General features: G+C 35.9%; 1 protein-coding gene across 1 annotated transcript; it reads right to left on the bottom strand.

The window, feature by feature from the left end:
- Positions 1-3,553: 3,553 nt before the first annotated feature.
- sec63 (SEC63 homolog, protein translocation regulator) lies at positions 3,554-24,794 on the bottom strand. The gene is made up of 21 exons (XM_034005236.3): positions 24,505-24,794; positions 20,915-21,014; positions 20,233-20,347; positions 19,614-19,726; positions 17,486-17,547; positions 17,144-17,202; positions 16,884-16,934; positions 16,529-16,637; positions 16,099-16,193; positions 15,878-16,010; positions 15,211-15,303; positions 14,498-14,643; positions 14,095-14,242; positions 12,883-12,965; positions 12,269-12,331; positions 10,673-10,837; positions 10,001-10,162; positions 9,503-9,604; positions 9,265-9,363; positions 8,022-8,126; positions 3,554-7,553 (listed from the first exon to the last, which is right to left on the bottom strand). Exons 1-21 carry the CDS (start codon positions 24,626-24,628, stop codon positions 7,416-7,418), a joined length of 2,265 nt encoding a protein of 754 aa, XP_033861127.1. The 5' UTR covers positions 24,629-24,794; the 3' UTR covers positions 3,554-7,415.
- Between the last annotated feature and the right edge of the window lie 550 nt (positions 24,795-25,344).

A 25,344-nucleotide genomic window follows, 5' to 3' on the forward strand; every position in this document is an offset into this window, starting at 1 on the left:
TTAAAATCCCCCTCTCAGCATTCCTGCTTGCCGTAGTTATTTAAATTACAGATAAACTACTGAAAGCGTATTAATAAGCGCTCTATTTACCTGGAATACGCAGCAGTTACCTCTGAAAAACACAAACACCAATATGAAAATTGATTTAGGTACCCAATTGTTTTATTCTATATTCCTTTCTATTATTATTATTATTATTATTATTATTATTATTATTATTATTATTATCTGATTAGACTAGAATGATACATTGAAATGCATTTTTTTTATGAAATACAAAATAAAAACAAACTAAGTTTAATGGGACACTATAGTAAAATATATCATAGTCTCATCATCTGTTTTGATTACTCAGAAACCAGGCGTCGTTGGAATTCCAGTTTGTTTACATCCTGTCAAATTGGCTCCTCAAGTCCTCAGTGCGCCAATCATTTTTGGCAGTCACTGTAACTGAAGAGCAGCCAGCTCAGATAAGCACAACAGTGAACATCTAAAAACCTTATGAAACAATCACTTCTTTTTACTACAGCTTTACCAGGCTGTTCTTATCCTCGGGTAGGCAAATGGAGTCTTTTAAACCCACCTGACCCGTGACTATTGTGAGTCCAATTGAAACAGGAATTGGGGTTCTGTTACAAGACCACTTGAAGTACTGACCCAAGTCTGGAATTGGATTGAAAATGAATAAACGCTTATCTACCTCAAAGGACCCAGCCAAGACATTTTTATTTCAAACCAACTTTGGGTTTGTTCTTTTAAAAACATTTAGGAATGTTCCAATCAAACTCAAGCCCTGTTCACACTGAATCGGTACGATGGTAATACAGTTTGTTTCGGTATAGAATACCACTTTCTGTCCTAACTCATTTTGCAATACAGGTACAGTACCGATACAGTTGTGATATACCTGCCCACATTCATGTATGTTTAAATCGACAGTGTTCGGGTTCTGAACTCGTTTCCATGACGACCGCTGTCACATCTGTTAGAAATGGATCCGCTGTTATGTAATACAGCATGTTTTTGTCGTCCTGTCCATGTACAGTATTTTGTTTGGGAGTTCAATCATTATTAAGAGACGAGCAGAATGTGAAAGGATGAGACGAACAAAAAGGCAAAAATAATTAGCCGTCTTTAAAACCAAAGACAGTGGGCTTGCATCACGGCTTTGGGAATGCACGTTTTGGGTTCTGTTTTTAATTTTATATAAAAAAAATCCCTGACAAGGGATTTTATTTTAGAGCGGTACTGCTCTGCAGTACGCATGACCTCATAGTCATCATCACTAATTTTGTGGAGATTATTTTGTCACATATTTTGGTGTAGCCATGATAAAGGTACTGCAGCTCATCGAAAAATGCAGCTATTTAAATTAAAGCATGTAAACTGAAAAACAAGACGTGCGCGTGCTTCAGAATATCGACTTAACTGTATCGATACCGTGTCGGTTTACCTGTCCACACTTAACTGTATCGATACCGTGTCGGTTTACCTGTCCACGCTTAACTGTATCGATACCGTGTCGGTTTACCTGTCCACACTTAACTGTATCGATACCGTGTCGGTTTACCTGTCCACGCTTAACTGTATCGATACCGTGTCGGTTTACCTGTCCACGCTTAACTGTATCGATACCGTGTCGGTTTACCTGTCCACACTTAACTATATCGATACCGTGTCGGTTTACCTGTCCACACTTAACTGTATCGATACCGTGTCGGTTTACCTGTCCACACTTAACTGTATCCATACCGTGTCGGTTTACCTGTCCACACTTAACTGTACCGGTACGAAACCGATAAGAACTCCAGTCGGGACAGATGTTTCGGTAGGGTTCCGCAATAATACCGGTATAAAAATGCTAGTGTGAACAGGGCAAGTTTGTTTTAATCAAACCCATGGACCACCTCATCTGGGCACTGAGTTTGGTTTGTTTGTTTCAGCATAGTAACATGAAAGCAAAATCTGTTCAGAAAACATTGGAAGAGATGAAGAACCAGCAAAACAAAGCCAATTAGCTTACAAGTGATGTGAAATAATTAGTTATTTCCAATTGAAGTGAACTGAGTTCATTTCTAAACCTATCATATGTCAAAAGACCCTAATATGTATTTCATATTGAACAAGCTTAAACTGGGTTTATCTTTTGGGTTAACTAATACGTAGGAGTGGATCAGAGCCCTGAACTGGTCAGCTCCTCTTCTCATATGACACTGCCCCTGTTTTTATTTGTAACTTTCTCTTTATTGAAGTTTTCCCCATAACACTGCTTCTCTATCATATATATCTATATCTATCTATCTATCTATCAGCGAACCTCGGTTCTCATGGACAGGCACACCACCCAGGGCGAGGCAATCCACACAAAGGCTAAGTGCAGGCGCGAACATGGGATCTCTTACTAAAGCATGGCGCTGATACCGCTGTAAACATATGTTAGTGTGTTATGTAATTAATAATCAGTATTTTACCCAGAATCGCATCAGTGTTTCACTTGTAACTGTCTATCCTGCTGTATATCTGTGCCAAAACTTTGAATCACAACATAAATCACTGAACTGCTATTTTCAAAGATAAGCTGAAACAGCCCCCTCCCTCACACACTCAATGTTGGCTATCTACCGGAAGCCAAGTTAGAAAACAAGGTGGAAAAAGTATTGTAAAAATAGATGTATTAATAAAACTGTATTTTAATCTGGTATAGATTAAGATAAACCAGTAGACAAAAAGATGGAAAATAAATGTGGCCCTGTTGAAGAAAACAAACTAGCAAATGAAAGTTGAATTTCACTACACTGCAAATTTAAGACAGTTGTGAAATATGGAATGCTTTTTTTTAGCTGTTGTCAACGCTATCAGCCCGATTTTCAAAGATTTTGCTCTGCTTCATTTTTTATACACTGATATGCTCCTCATTTGCTCTGGTGCAAAAATTAACTATTTTCAAATTGAATTGATCCCTGCATGGCTTTGCTCGGAAGCACAAGATCAAATACTCATGTATTCATTCATTCATTCATATGGTAAGGAAGACTAGTGTGCTTAAATTCTCTTTGCTCTGCCAAACAGGAGCAAATCGCAATATTCATGAAACAAAGTTGAATGCAAAATAAATAAATAAATAATACGCCAGAAGGAAAAACACTACGAAAAAATACAAAATATGAGACCCATAATCTAGGAGCCAGAAATATTGAATGTTCAGTAATCTGAACGTCCGTAACTGAGGGCCCTCTGGTGAGCTCTGCTACATGGAAGGCTTTACAATAGAATCCCTTTCATATTTGATTTGCCTATTTCTAATCCATTTTTTTCACCCTCCATAAATCTGCCCCCCCCCCCATCTTTGAGGATCCTCTAAAATAAAAGCAGAATTCAAAAGAAAGGAAGAAAGTACAATATACTGGAAACAAAATTACCTACCTTTAACTGTCTGCCATCTGATAATTTCACTTGTCAACATTGTTAACTTGTTAAATTTTAGAAATATAAAAATCAAATTTTTATACATCTTATAACACAATAAAAAAAAAATTAGCAGAAAAAACTCATGTCACAGTTTAAAAAGTCTTTCCATTTTATTTGCAACTATTTAAATACAAAGAATATATAAGGATATATTTCCCATTTACAATGACGATTTTCTTGTAAACAAAATTGGCAGATACTGTAACATTGGGCAATTATTCCTTTTTGACCTGAAATATTAAGACAGGATGCAGCTGGTTTGTTGAAGGTACTGTGGTGTATTTTAACACACAGCATGTTAACTAATGCTGCATCTTGCAGATCAGTAATACTTAAAATACTCTCCCCCCCCCCCCCCCCCAAAAACAAGGTCTATTTCTAGGTGTAAATTATGTTTTGCAACACATAGCAGATGGTATACAGTTTGGTATTTGCCCAACAAATAAACTTAATGAACAGTACAATATTTATACCGATTTCAGATACAACACTAGCAATGCAAAATTTTGAAAGAAGTTTCCACCATTTTTACAGTTAATCTCCGTAAGGAACAAATAGACCTGTCTGCCATACTTCTGCAAGAAGATCTTTGAAAAAAGTCATTAAAAAAAAAAAAAAGGTATATAAAGATCAGATGTGAAATAAAGTCTGGTCTTCTGGACTCTGAAATGGATTTATTTTTTTGCTACATATATATCACAAGGAACCACAAGAATCAGCTTGTCATAGCTAGTGAGTCTTGCTTTCATCCAGGAACTTTTAATTTGCTGATACATTTACATTACAGACAGAACGTCAATATTGCCTTAATCAACTGATGTATTTTTTCCCGTGGCTTAGTTCAGTTACAGTTGTATTGACACCAGCCCTAGAACTATTAGTATTTGAAAGCTATTAGATCAGATGAGTTTTAAAAAGTTAATAAATGGTCCCACATCCTTTTCCACAGGAATTCCCCAAAACACATCCACACCAGTGTGTGTGTGCCACTATATTTCCTCCAATTAATACATCTTTTTAAATTGTATTTGAGATCCTTACGCTACAAAAAGTAACTTGAATTGGATGGCAATATGTGTTCCATATATAGAGCTCTGGAAAAAATTAAGAGACCACTGCAAAATTATCAGTTTCTCTGGTTTTACTATTTATAGGTATGTGTTTGGGTAAAATGAACATTTTTGTTTTATTCTATAAACTACTGACAACATTTCTCCCAAAGTCCAAATAAAAATATTGTCATTTAGAGCATTTATTTGCAGAAAATGACAACTGGTCAAAATAACAAAAAAGATGCAGTGTTGTCAGACCTCAAATAATGCAAAGAAAATAAGTTCATATTCATTTTTAAACAACACAATACTAATGTTTTAACTTAGGAAGAGTTCAGAAATCAATATTTGGTGGAATAACCCTGATTTTCAAGCACAGCTTTCATGCGTCTTGGCTTGCTCTCCACCAGTCTTTCACATTGATGTTGGGTGACTTTATGCCACTACTGGCGCAAAAATTCAAGCAGCTCGGCTTTGTTTGATGGCTTGTGACCATCCATCTTCCTCTTGCTCACATTCCAGAGGTTTTCAATGGGGTTCAGGTCTGGAGATTGGGCTGGCCATGACAGGGTCTTGATCTGGTGGTCCTCCATCCACACCTTGATTGACCTGGCTGTGTGGCATGGAGCATTGTCCTGCTGGAAAAACCAATCCTCAGAGTTGGGGAACATTGTCAGAGCAGAAGGAAGCAAGTTTTCTTCCAGGACAACCTTGTACTTGGCTTGATTCATGCCAAAGCTGCCCGATTCCAGCCTTGCTGAAGCACCCCCAGATTATCACCGATCCTCCACCACATTTAACAGTGGGTGCGATACACTGTGGCTTGTAGGCCTCTCCAGGTCTCCGTCTAACCATTAGACGACCAGGTGTTGGGCAAAGCTGAAAATTGGACTCATCTGGGGGTGCTTCAGCAAGGCTGGAATCGGGCAGATTTGTCTTTGTGAAGGACGCATGAATCAAGCCAAGTACAAGGTTTGACCACTTGTCATTTTCTGCAAATAAATGCTCTAAATGACAATATTTTTATTTGGAATTTGGCAGAAATGTTGTCAGTAGTTTATAGCATAAAACAAAAATGTTCATTTTACCCAAACACATACCTATAAATAGTAAAACCAGAGAAACTGATAATTTTGCAGTGGTCTCTTAAGCTGTATATTTAAAATTCTGCAGTGTTGGAATAATACATGATTGTAAAGGATAGTGTGCTGTTTTTATTATTATGACCCTGCTTTTGCCCGATACTATCCACTTTAAAAGAACCAAAAAAAAAAAAAAAAAACTAATTTCAGTCATGTAAAACAATACACTTGAATTTTAAATAAGTAAGAATTATAGGTCACTTTTTTTCTGGCACATCTGAAGAGGGTTCCCACTATAGTGCCTCCAAAGTTAAAACGTACAGTATATCTAAACCTTTAAATCCTGCAAACTTTCTTTTTTTTAATTTTTTATTTAAAAAGCACAAAAAAGCCTTTTGAAAAACAACAAAAGGCTCTCCAAAGCCCTTAAAGGATCACTTCCACATCAATGAAGAAAAAAAAAAAAAAGTGAAATGGACAATATTTGTGGACAGGACTACTGATATTCCACACACTTGTATAAGCCTCTGTCACTTTAAAAAGCCACCTGGAATGGACTTACTACATTATGCATCATGCTCACCAATGAAAATAAGGTATCTGCAACAATGCATTTTTTCATAAATGCTTGTGTACTATACCGAACTACAATCCCATGCATATAGTAAAAGTGCTAGTCTAGCTTTATTGCTTTCGTGAAACACACTGCCAAATTTACCCAAATTTCTTAAACCAACTAACTAGGACTTCTTTTCAGATTTGGAAAAGATGGAATAAATCTGAAAAATGCTTTTAAAATGTAACTTACTAAATTGTAATTCAATACCAGACTCATGATGCTTAATTGAGTGTTTTATGCTATAAGATTTCAAACTGAGCATGAATGCTAGACCACCTAAATATAAGGCTGAACTTAATGCCTATTCAATTCAAATTTCAATTTTGCAATACATAAAAGGGATCCAAACCTTTGTAATGAGATGAACAACATTGCCCTTTAAATACAAATCGCACTATTTTATATTATAACTGCAGTTCTAACAATTAGGTGTTAATAAACCCAAGAATTTACTGTGGAAATATTTAAATCCCTGCGGAGATACCTTGCACAGTCCCACGTACTACTAAATGAAGATATGTGACGGACATCAATGTGGCAAATATATAACCGGTTTTATGAGAAGGAAAATCGGAGTGGCTGATCTGTCAAACCACAGTATTCATGGTTACAACATCCCCACAAACTAGCACACCAAATTATATTTCAAATCAGTACTGCAGTAAAAAGGTAATATAAAAAGAAAAAGAGCAACAAAACAAGCACACAAAGAAGACCCTTATTTTCCACTTTTAGAAAAGACCGCCATTACCCAAATGTTTGTGACTCACTGTGCATCCAACCAAAATATACAATACTAAAAAAACATGGATACCCCTACCAAGGGCAATTCTTATTTACTTCTATTTTCCTTCAAGAAAAATAGCTTTACCTTCACTTCCAATTAAATTACCAGTAACACAGTCATTGTAGTAACAAGTAGCTGTTTAATGCACGCTATGGGCATCTTTCTAGGCACAGCCAGAAGGGGAGTTCTCGGAATCTCCCACGTGAGAGGCAATCAGAATTTGTACACACACAAAACCTACAGCTTAAATGTCAGACCTCGCTGTGATATTGGGGTGCCATTTATATTTATAAAAAAATAAAAAAAGGGAGGACAGAGAAACAGAATGGCAGGTGTCGGAACTGTGTGTAACATCATTGTTTGTTTTTTTTAAATCAGGAGACAGTAGTCGATTACAATCGTTTTGTTTAATCGTTGTCTTCCTCTTCCTCCTCACTCTCTTCGATGCCGTCGCTGTCCTCCTGGTCCTCCTCTTCCTCTTCTGTCTCTGGGATGTCCCACTGGGGATGGTTGTCCAGCATTTGCTTTGCTTCGTGGACCTCCAGCTAGCAAACAGAACAAGAGCCGTTCAAAAGGTCAGACTGGAGACGCAAGCAATGGTTATTCTTGAGGAATAAATCATAGTCTGGTTCTATTTATATGCAATGGAGTCTTCAGCCTGTATTTTTCCATCAGGGCAAATCACATGTAAATATATTACATGGGCAACTTGCCTTTAGTAGAAAAATCCGGTCCTGTAGCTGATGCATAATCGTTCTTTCTTGCATTTGCTTAATATGAGCACACATTATGGAGAAAGAACACCCTCCAACAATTAAAAACCAGTATCAGATTTTGTGTGCTTAGAGCAGTAAGTCCTTGAACATGCTAGCCAGAATTGGCTAAATAATGCCCCAACCCAACTTCTGCTGAACTCCTCATAGACTAATTGTGCTCCCTGTCATGAGATCACCTTAATAAAGGAGAACACAGAGTAGGAGTCAAAAACTGAACATTCACAAGCAACATCTTACCTTTAATGGCTTTATCTGATCCAATCCCATGAATGAGTCACTTTTTAGAATCACAGAGTACTGATAATTTCCAGGTTTTGATGGTGCAGGGAATCTAAGCTCAACCTTAAAAGAAAATAAATAAATAATAACAATGTTTATAAAAGTTGAGGTTATGCAACCTGTTAAATCATTTAGTCACTCAAATTCATCCTTTCCTCTTTATGAGTGCTCATAGTTTGAAAATATTTGTTTGAATTAAATCCAAAATTACTTGTTTGTCTACTGGTACTGTATTATAGCCATTAGACACTAAAGATAAAGATAACCAGATTTTATAAATTGTTTGGTATTCAAATCTAAGCTTTGTTCTGTATTAGAACAAATATTAAATTTCAAGAATGTTACATAAAGAAAAATAAAACAACTTTAATTAATGTAATTACTAAATGAAAAAAATCCTTAAATGGCGATTGGTTGATTTCTCATACAGGATTTAAAAAAAAAACAAACCACAAGAATTCCAACATTAAATCCATCTGCAGCTCTGAGCTCTGCATTGTTCTAACACTTCAGAATTCTGTAGACATTGCAGTCAAGGTGGTTTTCCTTTAAGACCGTCTGACACAGCCATGCTACGGTTGCCTAGCAACTAATTGTGGAGCTGGAATCTGACAGGGAGGGCGGTCCGGCAGCACAAGTCAGCCTTTCAGACATCATTTTATAGATTGATGGATTTAAAATGTAATCAGGAACAATGATAGAATGACAACCATGTCCTGTTTATAGCAGGGTCCTGGAGGCAAAACAAATAATGAATGTTATATAAAGGCCAGGTATGGAATGTTCCGCAAGCTGTTGTAATCAACATAGCAGGACAGTGAAACTTGATGTATAGCACTAAGGCACCATGGGCAGCAAATAAAAAATGGATTATACTGTCAAGAATGCATGGACAGAAGTGGAAGATGCCAGGCAACAGCAACTGCACTGGTAGCGTCCGATACGCACATACGGTCACAGTGCTCATATTTCAATATCTTACCATGAATACTTTGTATGTTACTGCTTCCCAAATGCCCTAATTGCATTGTAATCACCCTGTATATCTCCTGCAGACATATGCTTACAAAACAGAAGATATTCCTGGTTCAAACACTATCTGAACTTTTCCTTACGTCTATATGCAATGGAGGACAAGCTCAGTGGAGGACAAGTAAAACAAGCTCAGTGGAGGACAAGTAAAATATGATATCTCACTTACCTCTTCTGTGTCCTTAAGTGTACAGACATGATAGGGCATAGATACTAAAGTCTGTTCTTTCCTGTCTGCAATATAAAGCCACCACCACTCCTGCTTTTCCTGTAAAATTGGAGGGAATTAAATAAATAAATAAATAAATAAAATAAATACATACATACATAATAATATTCTGGGTAGACTAATCAAATTCTTATAAATTCCAAAATAAGCAAATAACAAAAAAAATAAAAATAAATACCTCAGGGAAGTACAAGCTATAAACGGGATGTGTGATCTTTGATTTCGTCTCTAAAAGGGCCTTTTCTCTTCGCTGGATACTCTGCTGTAGTACTTTCCACTCCTGAAGGAGAAAAATAAAAATCAATATCAAAATGTATAAGCTAGCCAAGATCATCTCTCAATAGGATTCCTTTGTTTTAAACCAAAAACCCACTGGATGGAATGACTTGAACAAGCATTACTCAAATTAAAATAGATAACAGGACATGGAACATTTAAATCAGCAAAGCATGAGTAGACATACAGTAGACAATCTAAACTCTGTTCAGATTGTAATAACAGAATTACTGGGGCAGCTGTTAAAGGTTACTGCATGGAGGCAAAGCAACATACAAAATTTGCACAAACTGCATTTTCAAAACGTGGAATTCTTTACCAGACAACCTGCAAGGGGCCAAAATATACATGTAAAATATACATGTTGCTTGATGTTTAGAAGCTGAAGTTGAAGCCTCACCTCTTCATCATCCCCACCCATTTCGTCTGGTTCAGTGTCGCTCTGCTTGTCACTCTCATCGTCTCTCTCACTCGGAGAGTCTTTGTTGGTCTCCCCCTCCTCTGAATCACTACCCTTGTCCGAAACCTCATCCTCTTCCTCCTTAGTCAAAGGGGCACCCTCCTGCCGGGGAAAACGACAATCGGGACCAAAAAAAAAAAATACAAAAAAACAACCAGGCCCGTTTCCTAGATACTGTAGGCAAATCATGTACTTCCATCTTTGTTTTATTCTTCAGAGACCAAATAAATCCTACAGTTTGCTTTAGGAGTTAGCCGTTTTCACTGTGAACCGTCTCTTGTCTATCATTAATGCGCACGGCAAACCACTTTGCCACAGTATGTCCCTAGATACCAAAGGGTTAAGACTATATTCTGGAGGACCCCGGTTCTACTCCCCCACTCAGCCACTGACTCACTGTAACCCTAACCAAGTCACTTAACCTCTTTGTGCTCCATCCTTCGGATGAGAAGTAAAACCGAGGTCCTGTTGCAACTTCACCCCCTAGTCTCTGCAAGTCGCTTTGGATAAAAGCATCTGCTAAATGACTGACTAATAATAATATTCTGGTTTGCTTTCCTACTGGCCTACTTGGCAAACTCCCTTAAAACAGGTTGGAAAAGCACGTCTTACATTGCCAGCAACTGTCCCGTTCGCCTGTTTCTGCTTGTCCTGTTTCTGCGGCTGAGAAGGGGCTTTCTTCTTAGACAATTTCTTTTTCTTTGACTTCGATGTCTTCTTGGCAGCTTTGTTCTTATTCTGCCATACCTTGCTTTTGTTTTTGCCGACGTCTCCTTGCTGAAACACAAATATTGGTCACAGAAAAACACAGCTAAGCGTGTCATACTATAAATAAGGAAAAACAAAAAGGTATTTTGCAAGCAGTGAGAGAATATCTAAAATGTAATTATGAATACTTTTTAGGAGAGCACGGTACAATGTTTATCACAGCGTTTTCAGGACTAGGTAGGCTACTATTTTTTTGGGGGAATAAACAATTAAACTGCTGTATGGTAGTCTTTGTTTTGAAATTAATTCAGGGGGATAAAGTAAAAACACATTCTTACTCCTGGGATCTCTTCCTACTTTAAATAACATGTTACATAAAATTGCTTTTATTACATTTTGCATGAATTTTTTGTATATTCGTTGTTCGTTTTTTGTATAATTCAAGCAAAAGGTAAAAGTAAAGAAACAAAGACATAGAAAAAAAAGGGCTTCCATGCACAGAAATTTGAAATACTTATTCATATACACAAAAATCATGATTAGAACAACATTTACCACCCTCTGCAAATAATAATAAAACACGTACCATACACCTTTCATTTATAGTGAACGATTATAGACTACATTAAAATATATTTAAATCGATATCTGTAGATCAATTTTTTGCCAATGTAATCATGATAATCACCTTGTTTTCTGATATTCAGAAACTTAACACTTAAAATCAACAATTAGTAAAAAAAAAAAGTATTTGTGATTTTAATAGCCTTTGAAATATTGCAGACTTATCTGAAAGAAAGCATTATTTGTAGATTCCATGTCCTGTTAGAACACGTGCTTAGATGGAGCGCTGTGGTTGCTTGGTTCCCTTCTGTTGTGCAACATATTTGCAAAAAATATTATTCAATCCAAAAAATATTATTCAATTTTTTTTTGCACCGCTCCATTGCTACCTGGTGTTGCCAGTCATGTACCCTGGGGTGTAAAAAGTACAGGTTCTATAATTGTGCTGCAGCGCTGCCCAGATTCGCTTGTCGCGTCGTACCTGGTGTGTGGTGGCTTTAAGATCTGGACAGCGTATTCTAGTGTTGTTTTTAATAATGTAGACTATGCACTAGAAAGTCTAATTTTGGTACAGCAAGACTAAAAACATTGACATACTGTATTGGATAACAGCCAAAACTGGTTTGGTAATAAAAAATTTAAAAAAAAAAAACTGGTCTGTGTAATTCATTTATATTCTTCAAGGTAGTACTGTTATGAAACGTTCTGAAGAATTACTAATGGCATATACCGTGGCCAGTATATGAAGTTATTGTTGAGGTGCAAAAATATCTTACAATAAAAATAAAATTCAGTAATGTTGTACAGCTTTTCGAAACCAATGATAGGTTGAACGATCAGGTTTGTTATGTGTATTAAATTAATACATTACTTTCTATTAAAATTTAAGTTTGAACCTAAAACAAGTAATTTCCACAATATAAAAGGAGTACCTACCCCCTCTTCTGTATTAGGATCCTCTGGTGCACACACTTGTTCCTGCTCCTTTTCAAAGAAATCCTTTAAAATAAGTGGAGAAAATGTTGTTTTCTTCTACATCATAATAGCTCTCTATTGTACTCTGAACATGGTCTGGCCTGCAGTAAAATAGTTTGAGGGGATTTCTATTGTAAAATTGCTAAGGAAGCAGATCAAAAGTTTTTAGTGCATCTCAGAGTGGAAAGCTGGTTTTACTCAGGGGTGGGCTCTTCCATTCCAGCTCAGTTTCAACCATGTTCTCCACTGAACTACTTCAATCTCAAGTAAATTCTCATTTCACCTATTAAACCTGGAGTGGAGCATTTAATGTTCCATTTAGTATTTGTAACTGATGAGTACATTGAAAGACATCATTACATATGAAAGTCTCAGGAAACTTGTTGTAAAATGAACATGGCGTTTCAATGAATAATCTAAGTCGGCTCAAAACAAATGCATTCCTCTACAAGGAGAGCGATTAATTCTTTTATTTTGGGAACTTGTCAAAAATAAACAAAAGTTCAAGCCCTAAATACAGACAATATAAACTGTTTTAAGCTTTTGGTTATTACAAATATCTTCTTCCAACTTACCAGCATTCTTTTCCTTGTTAGTGTGACAGTGACTGTAACAATGGACCCTGCTGTAATGTTATGGCTGTCCTCATCATCTAGCACTGCAAACAAAAACATAAAAACTCTCAAATTAAAAAGGTTTCCCCATCTCAACTTTTGGGTTACAACTATATTAATATGAAATAGTTAACTTTAACGACCTTTATGTTTTGTTTATGAGTTACCATTTGCTTACACAGGGCTCATCAAATCAAATTAGCTTTTTTAAAGTATTTTTGAGTATCAATGAGAACCATTTCTTATGATAATTTGCTGTAGTCAAGTATAGGCAACTCCACAGTAAAATGTATGGTTTGTAAGTGTATCTGTTGCAAAATTAAGCTAAAATGTTAACTTTGCAGCATCCACCGACGAAGTTCAATTGCCCTAGTGGTCTTTGGATAGCTGCCATCGTCCGCGTTCGACACTATACATCCCTTCTTAGCTATGCAACTACAACGTTCTGGAATTAAACTACATCAAACTTCATATAGCGACAGACCCCTTTGCCAACCTGCCAGACTTCTCTTTCCTTCAACAGCTTGACTGACAGCTGTCACTCTCACAGACTCGCATTCTTTTTATCAGATTTTTCTATTGGCCCAACAAACTTTGTATTTCTATTTTCCATTTCAAAGGACACAGAAAAACACCAAATGCATACAAGTAATTAATGTTGTGATATTCTAAACTTTAGAAATATGTTTATTAGGAAGTATATGTATGCAATAAGACCCTCAACATCATGCATTACGGACCGGTAATTATTACCATAATTCTTCGTAATGCTCGATGTGGAGGGCCTTATTGCTTTTATACTTCAATATTACAGCACAATTATCGTTTATATTTATATTAACTATTTAGTTTTTTTTCGTTTTTATGTATCTTTCCATATAAACACTCTAAAATGAATGCTCTACAAAATAGTCTTCCATTATAACAAAGATGCCTACAAGCTTCTCTATAAAACGAGCGTACAAGCATTTTTAAAACAAATTGTTTGCCATTGTTACCGATTTCATTTTTTACTAATGGTCTGCTGCAAGTATACCAGATATTATCACTCACATTGGTTAGATCTAGTCCTGTTCGTGGATAAAGATAGAATGCTGGCAGATTTTTATTTACCACAATTATTTGCTAAGCTTATTTATGATTGTAAGGCTTCCTCTCTCTCAAAGTACATACCTTGAAGCTTTATATCCACTGTAATGTTGGGAAAACTTCCAAGAACTGCCATAACTTCATCGTATTTCTCCTCCCCAAGGAAGCGCAGCATACTCCTTCGGTCAGAGTCTTTCAAACTAACCAGGTCCAAGATGCTTCTCACTTTGTACTGTGGGTGAAGAAAACACAAAAATGAAGGTGAAACTGGTAGAATAGTTTCTGTTAAACAATTAAACTTTTTTTTTTATTCAGCTTTACAGGTTATGTTCATTATAGAAGCAAGGATTTCTCTAATTAAATTATTTTAAATCGCAAGCAGTTAAACAACTGTTTATAAGTGACCAAATCGCCATCTCTCATTAAAAGAGATATCTGCATTCGATTAAATAGAAAAAGGGAATAAAATGAATTATCGCTTGCTTACTTTTTTAGAAACGCAGTATCTCAGATGCTCCTCTTCAAAGTGTGGGAGCTGCAGCAATGGAGACTTGGATTCTTGCAGGCCCTGCACGATCATCTGGGAGAGTTTCATACAGTTCTCAATGGACACCAAGCGAGGGACATGAAGTCCTACATTAAATAAAAAAAAGAATCAAATAAAACTTATTCTAAATATAGCACAGGCTTTTTATGATGCCTCTAGTTAATGCAATCAATACCAGATAGGTTATAAGTTCACTTTGCAATGAGATTGTGGAATAAACATTTCCTACAGAACAATGAAAACTTGGAGGCACTAAATGAATGGCAAATTTCTGCCAAAAAAAAAAAAAAAGGTGGGTGGCATCTTTCAAATCAGTAGTTTTTTCTACAGGCTTTATAATAACCAATTACCATACAACAGACAAGATGCTCAATGTGCTACTTAAATACAATACAATATCCCCTTCTAGGTTTCAAATAAACACCATTAAAAAAAGAATACACTGATCCACATGCAAGCTGAAACAACTGTGCACTGGTAAATAAATCTTACTTAAGTCAGTCTTGCAGAGACCCCTTTCTGTGTTCCTTGTCTAGCTGCAGGTAACAACATGTTTCAAAGGCTGGTTTGTTCATTTCAGTTGCATGTTTTTGTTGTTTTCTTCTATGTGCAACAACACCACATTTAGGTTCTAAAGAAGGACCCATCCTTACCCCCACGGCTATTTGCCATCACAGTAAGCTGACAGCCGACGTTAATCATTTCTTGCAGAAGTGCAGGTATCTTTCTCACAACAAACCGTTGATCTACACACCAGAAAAAGTAAAAATATTAAAACATCACAGGTTTTATTTATGAAATCTGTGTCTCATTACACCCCATTCAAAGGATGAAAACAGAAAAACAGCCAACAATTGGACTTTACTCCATGCAAAGTGATGTGCTGTTGCATACAGGGGTATGTTTGCATTCAGCAGCTGCGTGATGTGTTTAGTGCGTGCGCCACCAGTAATTTAGGCAGTTGAGAGCTGCTACAGAGTGTTCTTGTTAAATACAACGGTTACGTTCAATACCTGATTTGTGTTTTATTTACAGAAGAACTGCACACATTGGAAGGATGTATTAAAATGGATGTGCGTCTGGGCAGATAAGATTCAGATCCGAAACTGAATCCTGGATTCGGTGCATCCCCAATATATATATATATATATATATATATATATATATATATATATATATATATATATATATATATATATATATATATATATATATATATATATATATATATATATATATATGTACACACTGTCATGGTGTTTTACAGGAAGAAAGAATCTGTTATGCTAAAAAAATGAGGGTCTTTAAAGGTGGGACTACCTTCTTCCGTGTTCTCCGACACCTCCATTCTGGCAAGATGAGAAAGCATGAGGACTCTGGCCTTCAGACTGTATGGGTAGCAAAAAGGAGGCTCCTTCTTCTTGACATTGATATTTCCAAGGTCCCGAATGAGCTGAATGTTCATAAATCAAGAGTTAACATCCATCTGTTGTCAGCTGAAGTTCCCCCAATATAAAATTCTCCTACAGTACACAGGTTACCTGAGGAACTTCGGTGTTATCTGTTGGTCTAATTGTTGCCTCCTTGTTATTGCGTGGGTCAAATTCAAAAGCTGCTGTCAGAACCATTCCTAAGCCTGCACAAAAAGATTCAATGTTTCTTAGATGCAAAAAAAACCCAAAACATTACAAAAACCTCTGTCACATCTAAAAAGGGCTATTAAAAGTCACTGTTTACAGATTTACAATATTTATTTTATCCGTTTCAAAGTTACTAATAATTCTACTTTTTTTTAATTTATTTTTTTTGCAAAGTAGTAAATAACATTTGCACAGCCATGTGTGAGCACAGCTTTTTCAAATGATCATTTGAGCACTTATGCATATATTCTTGGCTGTCCAGTGCAATATATATCTTCTGCCTTCTTTGCAATCACATTTCAGCTTGCCAATTTTAGAAAGGGATACTTACGTTTCATGTTCATGTTTGGAGTTTTATACATAAAGTGCATGAAGAGCTGTGTTGTGTTGATAAGAATCTGGTCTCCACTGTAGCGTATTGACCGATACCACCAAGTACCCTAGAACATGTGGGGAAACCATTTAAAAGTGCTAAAACAAGCCATTACACAATTCAATTACCCAATGGATGTTTTCAATTAATCAAAAAAAGGAGGATCTAACTACCGCCACTGAATTAAAAATTGTACACTAAAAAGGTTATAAAAATAAAATATCCAACACAATGCAAACCCCCCAGAGAGGGTCCTATTTAAATGACGAGGGCAATTAAGTGATCTGTAAATTTAAATTGTATCGGTACTTACCACGACAACAGGAAGGATAACCATAAAAGCTAGTCCGTACACAAGCAAGACCTGAAAAAAAAAGGGGAATATAACACACATTTATTTCTACACCTTTAAAAAATATATGTCAGCCTGCATTTTTTGTATTAGTTTTCACTGCAAGTAAACTGGAGAAAAGGAAATGAAATTCCTTCTTGCTGCCAATGGTGAAATTACTTCATTTATCTCATGTTTAAAGGATGTTTTTTGTTATTTACTTATTTATTTTTTAAACTTACCAGCATGGAATTTTTCTGGTCCACAATCCAAGCAGGTAAAGCAATACCAAAACTTGTAGCTAGGGAATTAAATAGAATGCGATTGAAAACACAAAGTCATTGTAGAAGTTGTTCTGTACATTAAAAGTATCTGTCATACACTTTCACTGGAATTTCAGCACAGGTGAACCAAACTTTACAAATGATCTCATTCACAGAAATGCACAGGCTGCCCTGAATGACTTATACTGAGAGCAGAAGCAGAACATAACTGACCTAGTAAAGACTAAATATTGCTGTGATGACTAGGCTGAATTATACCCCTGTATACAGAACGCAAGACAGATCTGTATCACAGTTTACCTTGCGGACCATCGGGGTTGCCGTACTTTTGCCAGTTGTTCCGAGACTCTTCATTTGTTAAACTGTTGAAAACAAATCTTTGATTAGTATCGATACGTAAACAGGAGTCACAAATAATTAAATGCAAACTTGGGACCTTTGTGAAAAGGAATATATTTATTTATTTCTCTTTTTTAATTGAGGTTTACTTATAACATTTATCCCATGACATACAACTACAGGGCGTGAAATAACCAACGGCACCGACAGCAATTGCCACAGTGCCCAAGCTGCTTGCCGCAATGCCTCTCAAATTGGGGAGGGGGGGAATAAAAATAATACACTTATGGCAAAAGTTGCCTGCAACCCATTCACAAACCTGCTCGGCACATCTGATGGCCCGTCAGCTGGCCTGTTCTGTCACAATTCAATTTAATTCTGTCTAATCTCATCCTGCTCCATGATAATTATTAGTTTTGCTCAAATTCTTACACCAACCCCCCCCCCACCCCCCTCAAAAAACACAAAACTGAGCAAGTAGCTATGATATGGTTCAAGTAGCAGCTCCCTGCACTATGAAACTAGGAGAGATAACATAATAGTGAACGAAACACAACCTTACATGGTTCTGCTTTTTAACTAGTAAAATGTGTGCTTTCACGAAAGGAGTTAGAATGTGTATGCTTAACAGCATTTTTTTTCCCCAGGAAGTGTCCAGCAATGCACTATAACAAAATTATAAATCCTTTGCAACTGAACATTTCAAGAACTGTGAAACTATATAAAAAGTCTCTGAAATATAAACATCTAACATTATGTACATCCAGCAGTTCATCATTGTGATGCCGAGCAAAGTTTCTATTTCGAGTTTATTTATTTATTTATTTTTTCAAAGCCGAGTTGTTTGTACAGGTTTTGTAACAACGGTTAGCAAACTACAGTTGAGCAGTCACTGCAGACTGAATAACTCCAGCCATGGCTAAACCTTCTGCCAGTTTGCCTGAAAATCCGTATTTAAGCCTCTAGTCTAATTTATGTATTCAGTGGTGTGTGACCGAGTTTAGTAAAAAAAATACCCTGAACATTTATTTTATTTTTTTTCCAAATCACCCTTTGTATTTTTTCATTATGAAAGTTTGTTGTTTTTAAATTGGATTTTTATACCATTTTATTTTTACAATGGAAAAATGACCTGTATTTTTGTAATTCAATTGATGTGTGAATACCTCAGAAAAAACATTGATTTGTGTTTGTTTGAATTACAATTTAATCACCATAACAGGCACTCAGTATTTATTTTTTATTGTTTTATGAAGGAGTATGAACTCGCCTTGGGTTGGATTTATGTTTTGCCTTTTTGCCCCCTAGAATTGCCTTGGTGTCCCTGAGTCTTTATGCCCAACAAAGGCACATTGCCTTGCCCTTCAAGACCTTAACGTCATGCCCTACAACTAGCAAAGTGTATTTAGGAATAGTTTAAGGACAATAACACAGTAGTCTCTGTGTATAGGAACACTATTATTTACTTTATTATTATAGTTTATTAACATACAGTTGCCTATTGCTTTTCTCTTATTTATGTTGTTCATTTCACATTGATGCACGTGCGTCATGACAAGTAATAAATATGTATTTATTTATTAATTCATATTGTGTCTGGTGGTCAACTCCATCTTAGAGAACACTTTGGCTAATTGAACACTTTGCATGCTTCCCAAGGGGTGTTCTCTTAGCCGGAGACTACTGTACTGCAAATATTTAAATCCATTTAGAAACATTAAACCAAACATCACATGTAACATAAAATAGAATTGTTCTCCTTATTTGACTGGTTTGCCCATTAATAATTAAAGCTACAACTCAAACTGTAGGAGGTAATCAATCAATCCAAATCATGCATACATTTGTAACAATATATAAAATTAATTTGACAGACACCAGAAACCAATATTGCCTTCACCCCACCCGCTCTCCATAATCTAATTCAATCTGTGAGATTTCTTACCTGCACACATTTCTTTTGTTTTACAGCATAGACCCACTCATAATTTGCACAAACCAAAGCAGCAGCAGGCTGTATAAAGAATCTGTCCCACACAAAGTGCATATTTGGAGGATTGTATATCTGAACAGGGTAAAAGGTACTTACGCAGCATAAGCCTTAGCAATCCTCATAAACATCACCTCATCTCCTCCCTTATCTGGATGGAACTTGAGCGACAGCAGTCGGTACTGCCTTTTAATTTCAGAGATAGACGCTCCCTACAAGAAAATGTACTGTAGTTAATCTGGTTTCTATGATGAAAAACTACAGATGGATAAGATGGATTAACAGTGATGGATAAGCAGAAAACAATAAGTGGGAAATCAAAATACTGTCAATGCAGTATTGGCACCCTACGTTTACTACATACTATCATTCAAGGCAAGAGATTAAGGACTTAAACTGTAACCACTTTAATAAAACAAAAGCAAAATACACAATTCCTAATAATTTAACAAATAACGCATGAAAAAAAACTAACTTAATCCATTTAAAGTACAAACTGAACACAATTAAAAATCTGATTTTGACCAATGGGACAAATATATAGCCTTAGACTAAGGCATTAGACGAATTTATAAAACATTTAATGTGATTGCAATTTAACTCAAATTCTTATCATTCCCAGCTTTGACTTCTGAGCGTTTACTCATATACTCTAACTGTATGCAAGAAAGACAGGGCGTCAATGCATTTCTACACAACATCAAAAACAACAGCTTACCGGGTCTAAGCTTAGGACCTCGTAAGGGTTGTATTCTTGATATTCTCTGTCTATTTTTGAAACTTTGTAGGCTAGGAACAAAAATAGTGCCCAACCTAGAAGTAGGGCAACCTTCCTGGAATAAAAAAAGATTAAATATTAGCATGTTGAACAAATGTAGCAAAATGGTGTTAAACTGCTCTTTCATTCACCAACTACAAATGGATAGAAGTTGCACTGAAAAGGACAACATGAAAGTTCAGTGATCTTTATGCTTTCAGTAACAAAATGGCTTGTGATGGAATAATAAAAACATTTATAATGAATTGTAAAATAGTTACACAAATAAAAGCGGACATCAGTCTGTGAGAATTCTGGTTGATGGTGTCAGAATGGTAGTAGACTTCCTCGAATCTCACATGCTGCCAGTTTGCATCTTTGTCCATCAGATGTTAAAATTACAGTGTACTGAATACCAATGGCGTATTCAGAAAGTGACTGTTTGGATTCTGGTATATACTTGCATCAATCAATATACACAGGACAGGAAACACAGCTACTGATTATGTTGTTTTTACTTAAATTTTCTTGTTCAGTAGTTTAATAATTGATCTCTCATTGTTTCCATTTGTTTTTTTCTTTTTATTCTGTGAAATAGCCGCCACAGGCAACATAACGTGGTGTGGAGGGGGTTAACGCTTACTTTAGTGTTGGAATAATGCTTTGTTGTGATTTCATCAACCGCAACCGGTACCACAAACACCTTCCATGCACTCTTCTCAAAGTTTTTAATCGGAGTTGCTCTGTTGAAACAAAAAGCAAAGCTGAAACCAACAACCCCGCCACTTTCTGGTCAAGCATTTCAATGCCGGCAGTAGACTGTGCTAATTAATTAAATTAATTAATTAATTAATTAATTAATTAATTATATATATATATATATATATATATATATATATATATATATATATATATATATATATATATATATATAATTAATTAAATATATATTATATATATATAATTAAATATATATATATATAATTAATTTATATATATATATATATATATATAATTAAATATATATATATATAATTAATTTATATATATATATATATATATATATATATATATATATATATATATATATATATATATATACATATATACACACACACACAGTGCATGTATCTACATACATGAATGTCAAAAGCATCCAAACATTTGAATCTCAATCTCTGAAAAGAAAGTTCAAGAAGGGCTAAGTTCAATAAACAAACACTATGTACAGGGCAAGGGTGAGATGGACTTTGACACAATGTCAGCTGTTGAGAACCGAACAGGTTTTAGAGATATTGTTTTGCCCAACAGCATACTGAGAGGGGTGATCTATTATGTATTTGTTTACGTAGTGAAAAACTGCCTTTGTTGTTTACAAACCTGACTGGTTGAAAGGCCAGCAAGAATAAATGACAGCACAGATATGACTATCGACCCAATAAATATGAAGGTGGATAAAGCATCCGATGCAGATTATAACTACAGACACTCCTCAAAACTAGCAAGTAACACACTGGCCATGACGCCACCTATGTCTCGCAGAGCAAACTGGTATTTATTATATGTGCTATCCAGCTATATATGGTACAGTAATTGTATTAAGCTGTTTTCACTGCAATACTAAACTTGACTAAATGAGTCTGTAAATTAATTTTGAGTATAGAACTAAATGTTCCACTTGTATGACACAGGGAAGAGAAACACAGTCTTTGTAGCAATTCCACAGATATGATTTCTCAGCATGCCAAGAGGTCATTTCAGACAAACCTACTGTTTTTTGTTTAGTTTTATTGAACATTTTAAGATTTGTAACAACTCCATAAGGGTGTGCTTCATACAATGTTTAACAGGGCAGCAGTGTGGAGTAGTGGTTAGGGCTCTGGACTCTTGACCGGAGGGTTGTGGGTTCAATCCCCAGTGGGGACACTACTGCTGTACCCTTGAGCAAGGTACTTTACCTAGATTGTTCCAGTAAAAACCCAACTGTAAAATGGGTAATTGTATGTAAAAATAATGTGATATCTTGTAACAATTGTAAGTCGCCCTGGATAAGGGCGTCTGCTAAGAAATAAATAATAATAATAATAACTTCAGGAGGACCAATTGTAATATTTGCATTCCTCAGTGTGCTTTTACTTTTCATATCCCTAGTGTAATAACATGTTTCAATGGCCCTCAAGTGAGAGAAATAGAAGTGTAACTGGTTTGGAAGTAAGAGAATGAATTTGTACCAATCTTACTACCAAACCATGCCACTCGTCAAAGGAGTACAAGTACTGTAGTTGCATACCGATTACAGTGTCAGACATGACTTGTTTGGTTTTTTATTTATCTAAAAGATAAACATGAAGCTTTTTCCTTGTGTTAAGCTCCCACGAAATATAACAAGCAGCGCATTTCAAATAATATATTTGATCTATATTCCACACTGTCTGTACTCATTAACCCATGCATTGTGTAAATTCTAGCAACCCTGGAACAACAATGTCAGGTTTTTCAGTCTACCATCCTCACATTACAAAACCAACAAGTTTGTTTTCTGTGTTATTCCAAGTGCATTCCATACTCATTTCTTTACATGTTTTATAAACTATGTGGTAAGATCGAAATTCCTTGTTAATGGTCAAACCAATAAAATTCCTTAGGAAAAAAGTCTCATTGTTGAAGCACTATGGCTAATAACATTAGTTATTCCTTTAACATTGTGTTTACTTGCCATGCATCTCTGTCCCTTACCCAGACTTCTAAATGTGGTGCATGGATAATCTGGACATTACAAGGCAGGAATACAAGTATCATTGACTTCTTGAAACCATGGGATGTGAATATTTAAGTAAACCATACTTTAACAAACAGTGACAAGTCAGTCAGTAAAAGGTTTGCCCAGCAGTGTTCTGTGTGACTAGCAAAGAAGGAAATATTCCAATTGGTTGTTGAAAATGATTAGGTTTGAATAAGCAACCTATGAACATATCAAATTTGTTTTGTATTTCAAGGTTTTGGATAAACAAATGTTGGATAGTTGAGTGGCAGCAGTATGGACATCTAAATCAATCTGTAATTCTACTGTACAAAGTCCTCCTTTGCTGTCACCATAATTCGTGGACACTCCTGGAGTGGGTACTGCAAGGCATCTTGGGGAGTTTGTTTCCCAATCTGATCATTTCCAAATAAAAACTAACAATTTAACAGATAACCAACCACTTAAATCCACACACAGAAAAATGACCTTGTAGAATGTCTTACTCAATGGTGGCTTTTAGAAACAAAACAAACAAATTAAATACATAAAATAACTGCCAAAAATCATTTCCCATAGTTTAGCTAAAAACGTGCTGGCAATATACACCGATTTTCTTCAGGCTGTGGTTTTGTATCGAGGGTATTTAATTCTACATAAGGAACACTATATGTTATTATTATTTATTTCTTAGCAGACGCCCTTATCCAGGGCGACAATATATGTATAAGAATCACAGCACAACAATAACAACAACAACAATTATAATAATGTTTAAACTGGCAAAGGACATGAAGAATAATTCTATACGTTTTACTTTAGTTTCTAAACAGATATACAACTCTGCTCTACATACAAGTTCTGCTGTGCATCAAGCAGTTCCACCCAGGTAACGCATATTTTGACCATCCTAGCATTGCTTTTAACCATATCAAATATAAACCAAATGCGTTTTACAAACACTGGAGTTCAATGATTTACTATTAGCTTCTTAATCATAAAATAAATCAACGTACAGTAAGGGTTTAGCTGTGTAGGTACACTTACAAAAAACAAGGGACAAACAGATACACTCTTGCTTTTGGTTCGTAAAATGAACCTCGCTGAAAACACTGTAATATTTGGTCTTTTTTGTTGTTTCAAAATAAATGTTCTGAAGTGGTTTTGGAGAGACACTTCTTACAAAAAACTATTAACTTTCCTAGTACCCTTTCACATGATCACGTGTAGGACAAGCTGTGTGTAGCGTGTACTGTAACCAGCAAGTTCTCCGTCTTTGAATGTTACCATTATTATTCCTTTCTACAAATGTCGCCCCATTCTGTGCGCCGGTACCGTAACACCCCGACCCATACCTGTATACTAAATGAGGGGCACGGTGCTGTTCTATGTATGCATTGCAATCAGGCCTGCCAGCTGCCTAACAGTACGAGTGTGCCTTATCTCCTCCCCCAGCTGCACGACCACTCGTTCTTCCCCATCCCGGGCCTCACCCGCGTTCTGATCCCGGGGCCAGAAGTAATAGGTAGCCGGGATGACGATCAGTCCCACGAAGGACGTGAGGAAGTAGAAGAATGTGTTGCCGCTGTCATCATACTGAAACTGCTGTCCAGCCATTGCAGAGAAACACACCAACAAGCCCCTTCCTCTCCTCCGTTTGAGCGGCCCTGATTTTTAGAGTCCAGACTAGCAAAAGCAGCACACATACAGCTGCGCCGCAAACTACGCGACACTTCACGGGAACAGTGATACGTGGCTTACGCATGCGCACTGTATCGGTCTGTTTAACTGGAAACTGTAGCTAACATTTGAATGGAACTACAGTTTTATCAACGCCAAAATCCCTCAAGTATACAAAAGTTTGTTCACCAGTAATGGCACTCTTGGCCTTTAATTGGCCGTGTGGCATTTGACATAACTGATTTAGTCTGCCATGTGTGGTTGTACAATGATATTAAATCAGTTTATACTTTTTAAATGTTACAGTTGGTAGCCTTACCTATATGAGTCTATATGGTTATTTATTTATTTATTTATTTATTTATTTATTTATTAATTATTATTATTATTATTATTATTATTATTATTATTATCAATATGGGTTACATTTTTATAAATACTTGACTCAACAAAATGTTATCTGGAACCTAGGCCTAATTAGTTTTAGTATTTTCAGCACAATCAAAATTGTGGTTCAAATCTGATTATTATGGGTGGGACTTTTATGGTTAAACACGTTTATTGTATATTAGTATTGTTTAAGGGGTGTCGTGTCATATACCATAGTATAAACATAGTATAAAATTAACAAATAACCCTAGGCCAAACTACTG

Source organism: Acipenser ruthenus, chromosome 5 (assembly GCF_902713425.1).
Source record: "Acipenser ruthenus chromosome 5, fAciRut3.2 maternal haplotype, whole genome shotgun sequence".
In the NCBI taxonomy this organism is placed as follows: domain Eukaryota; kingdom Metazoa; phylum Chordata; class Actinopteri; order Acipenseriformes; family Acipenseridae; genus Acipenser; species Acipenser ruthenus.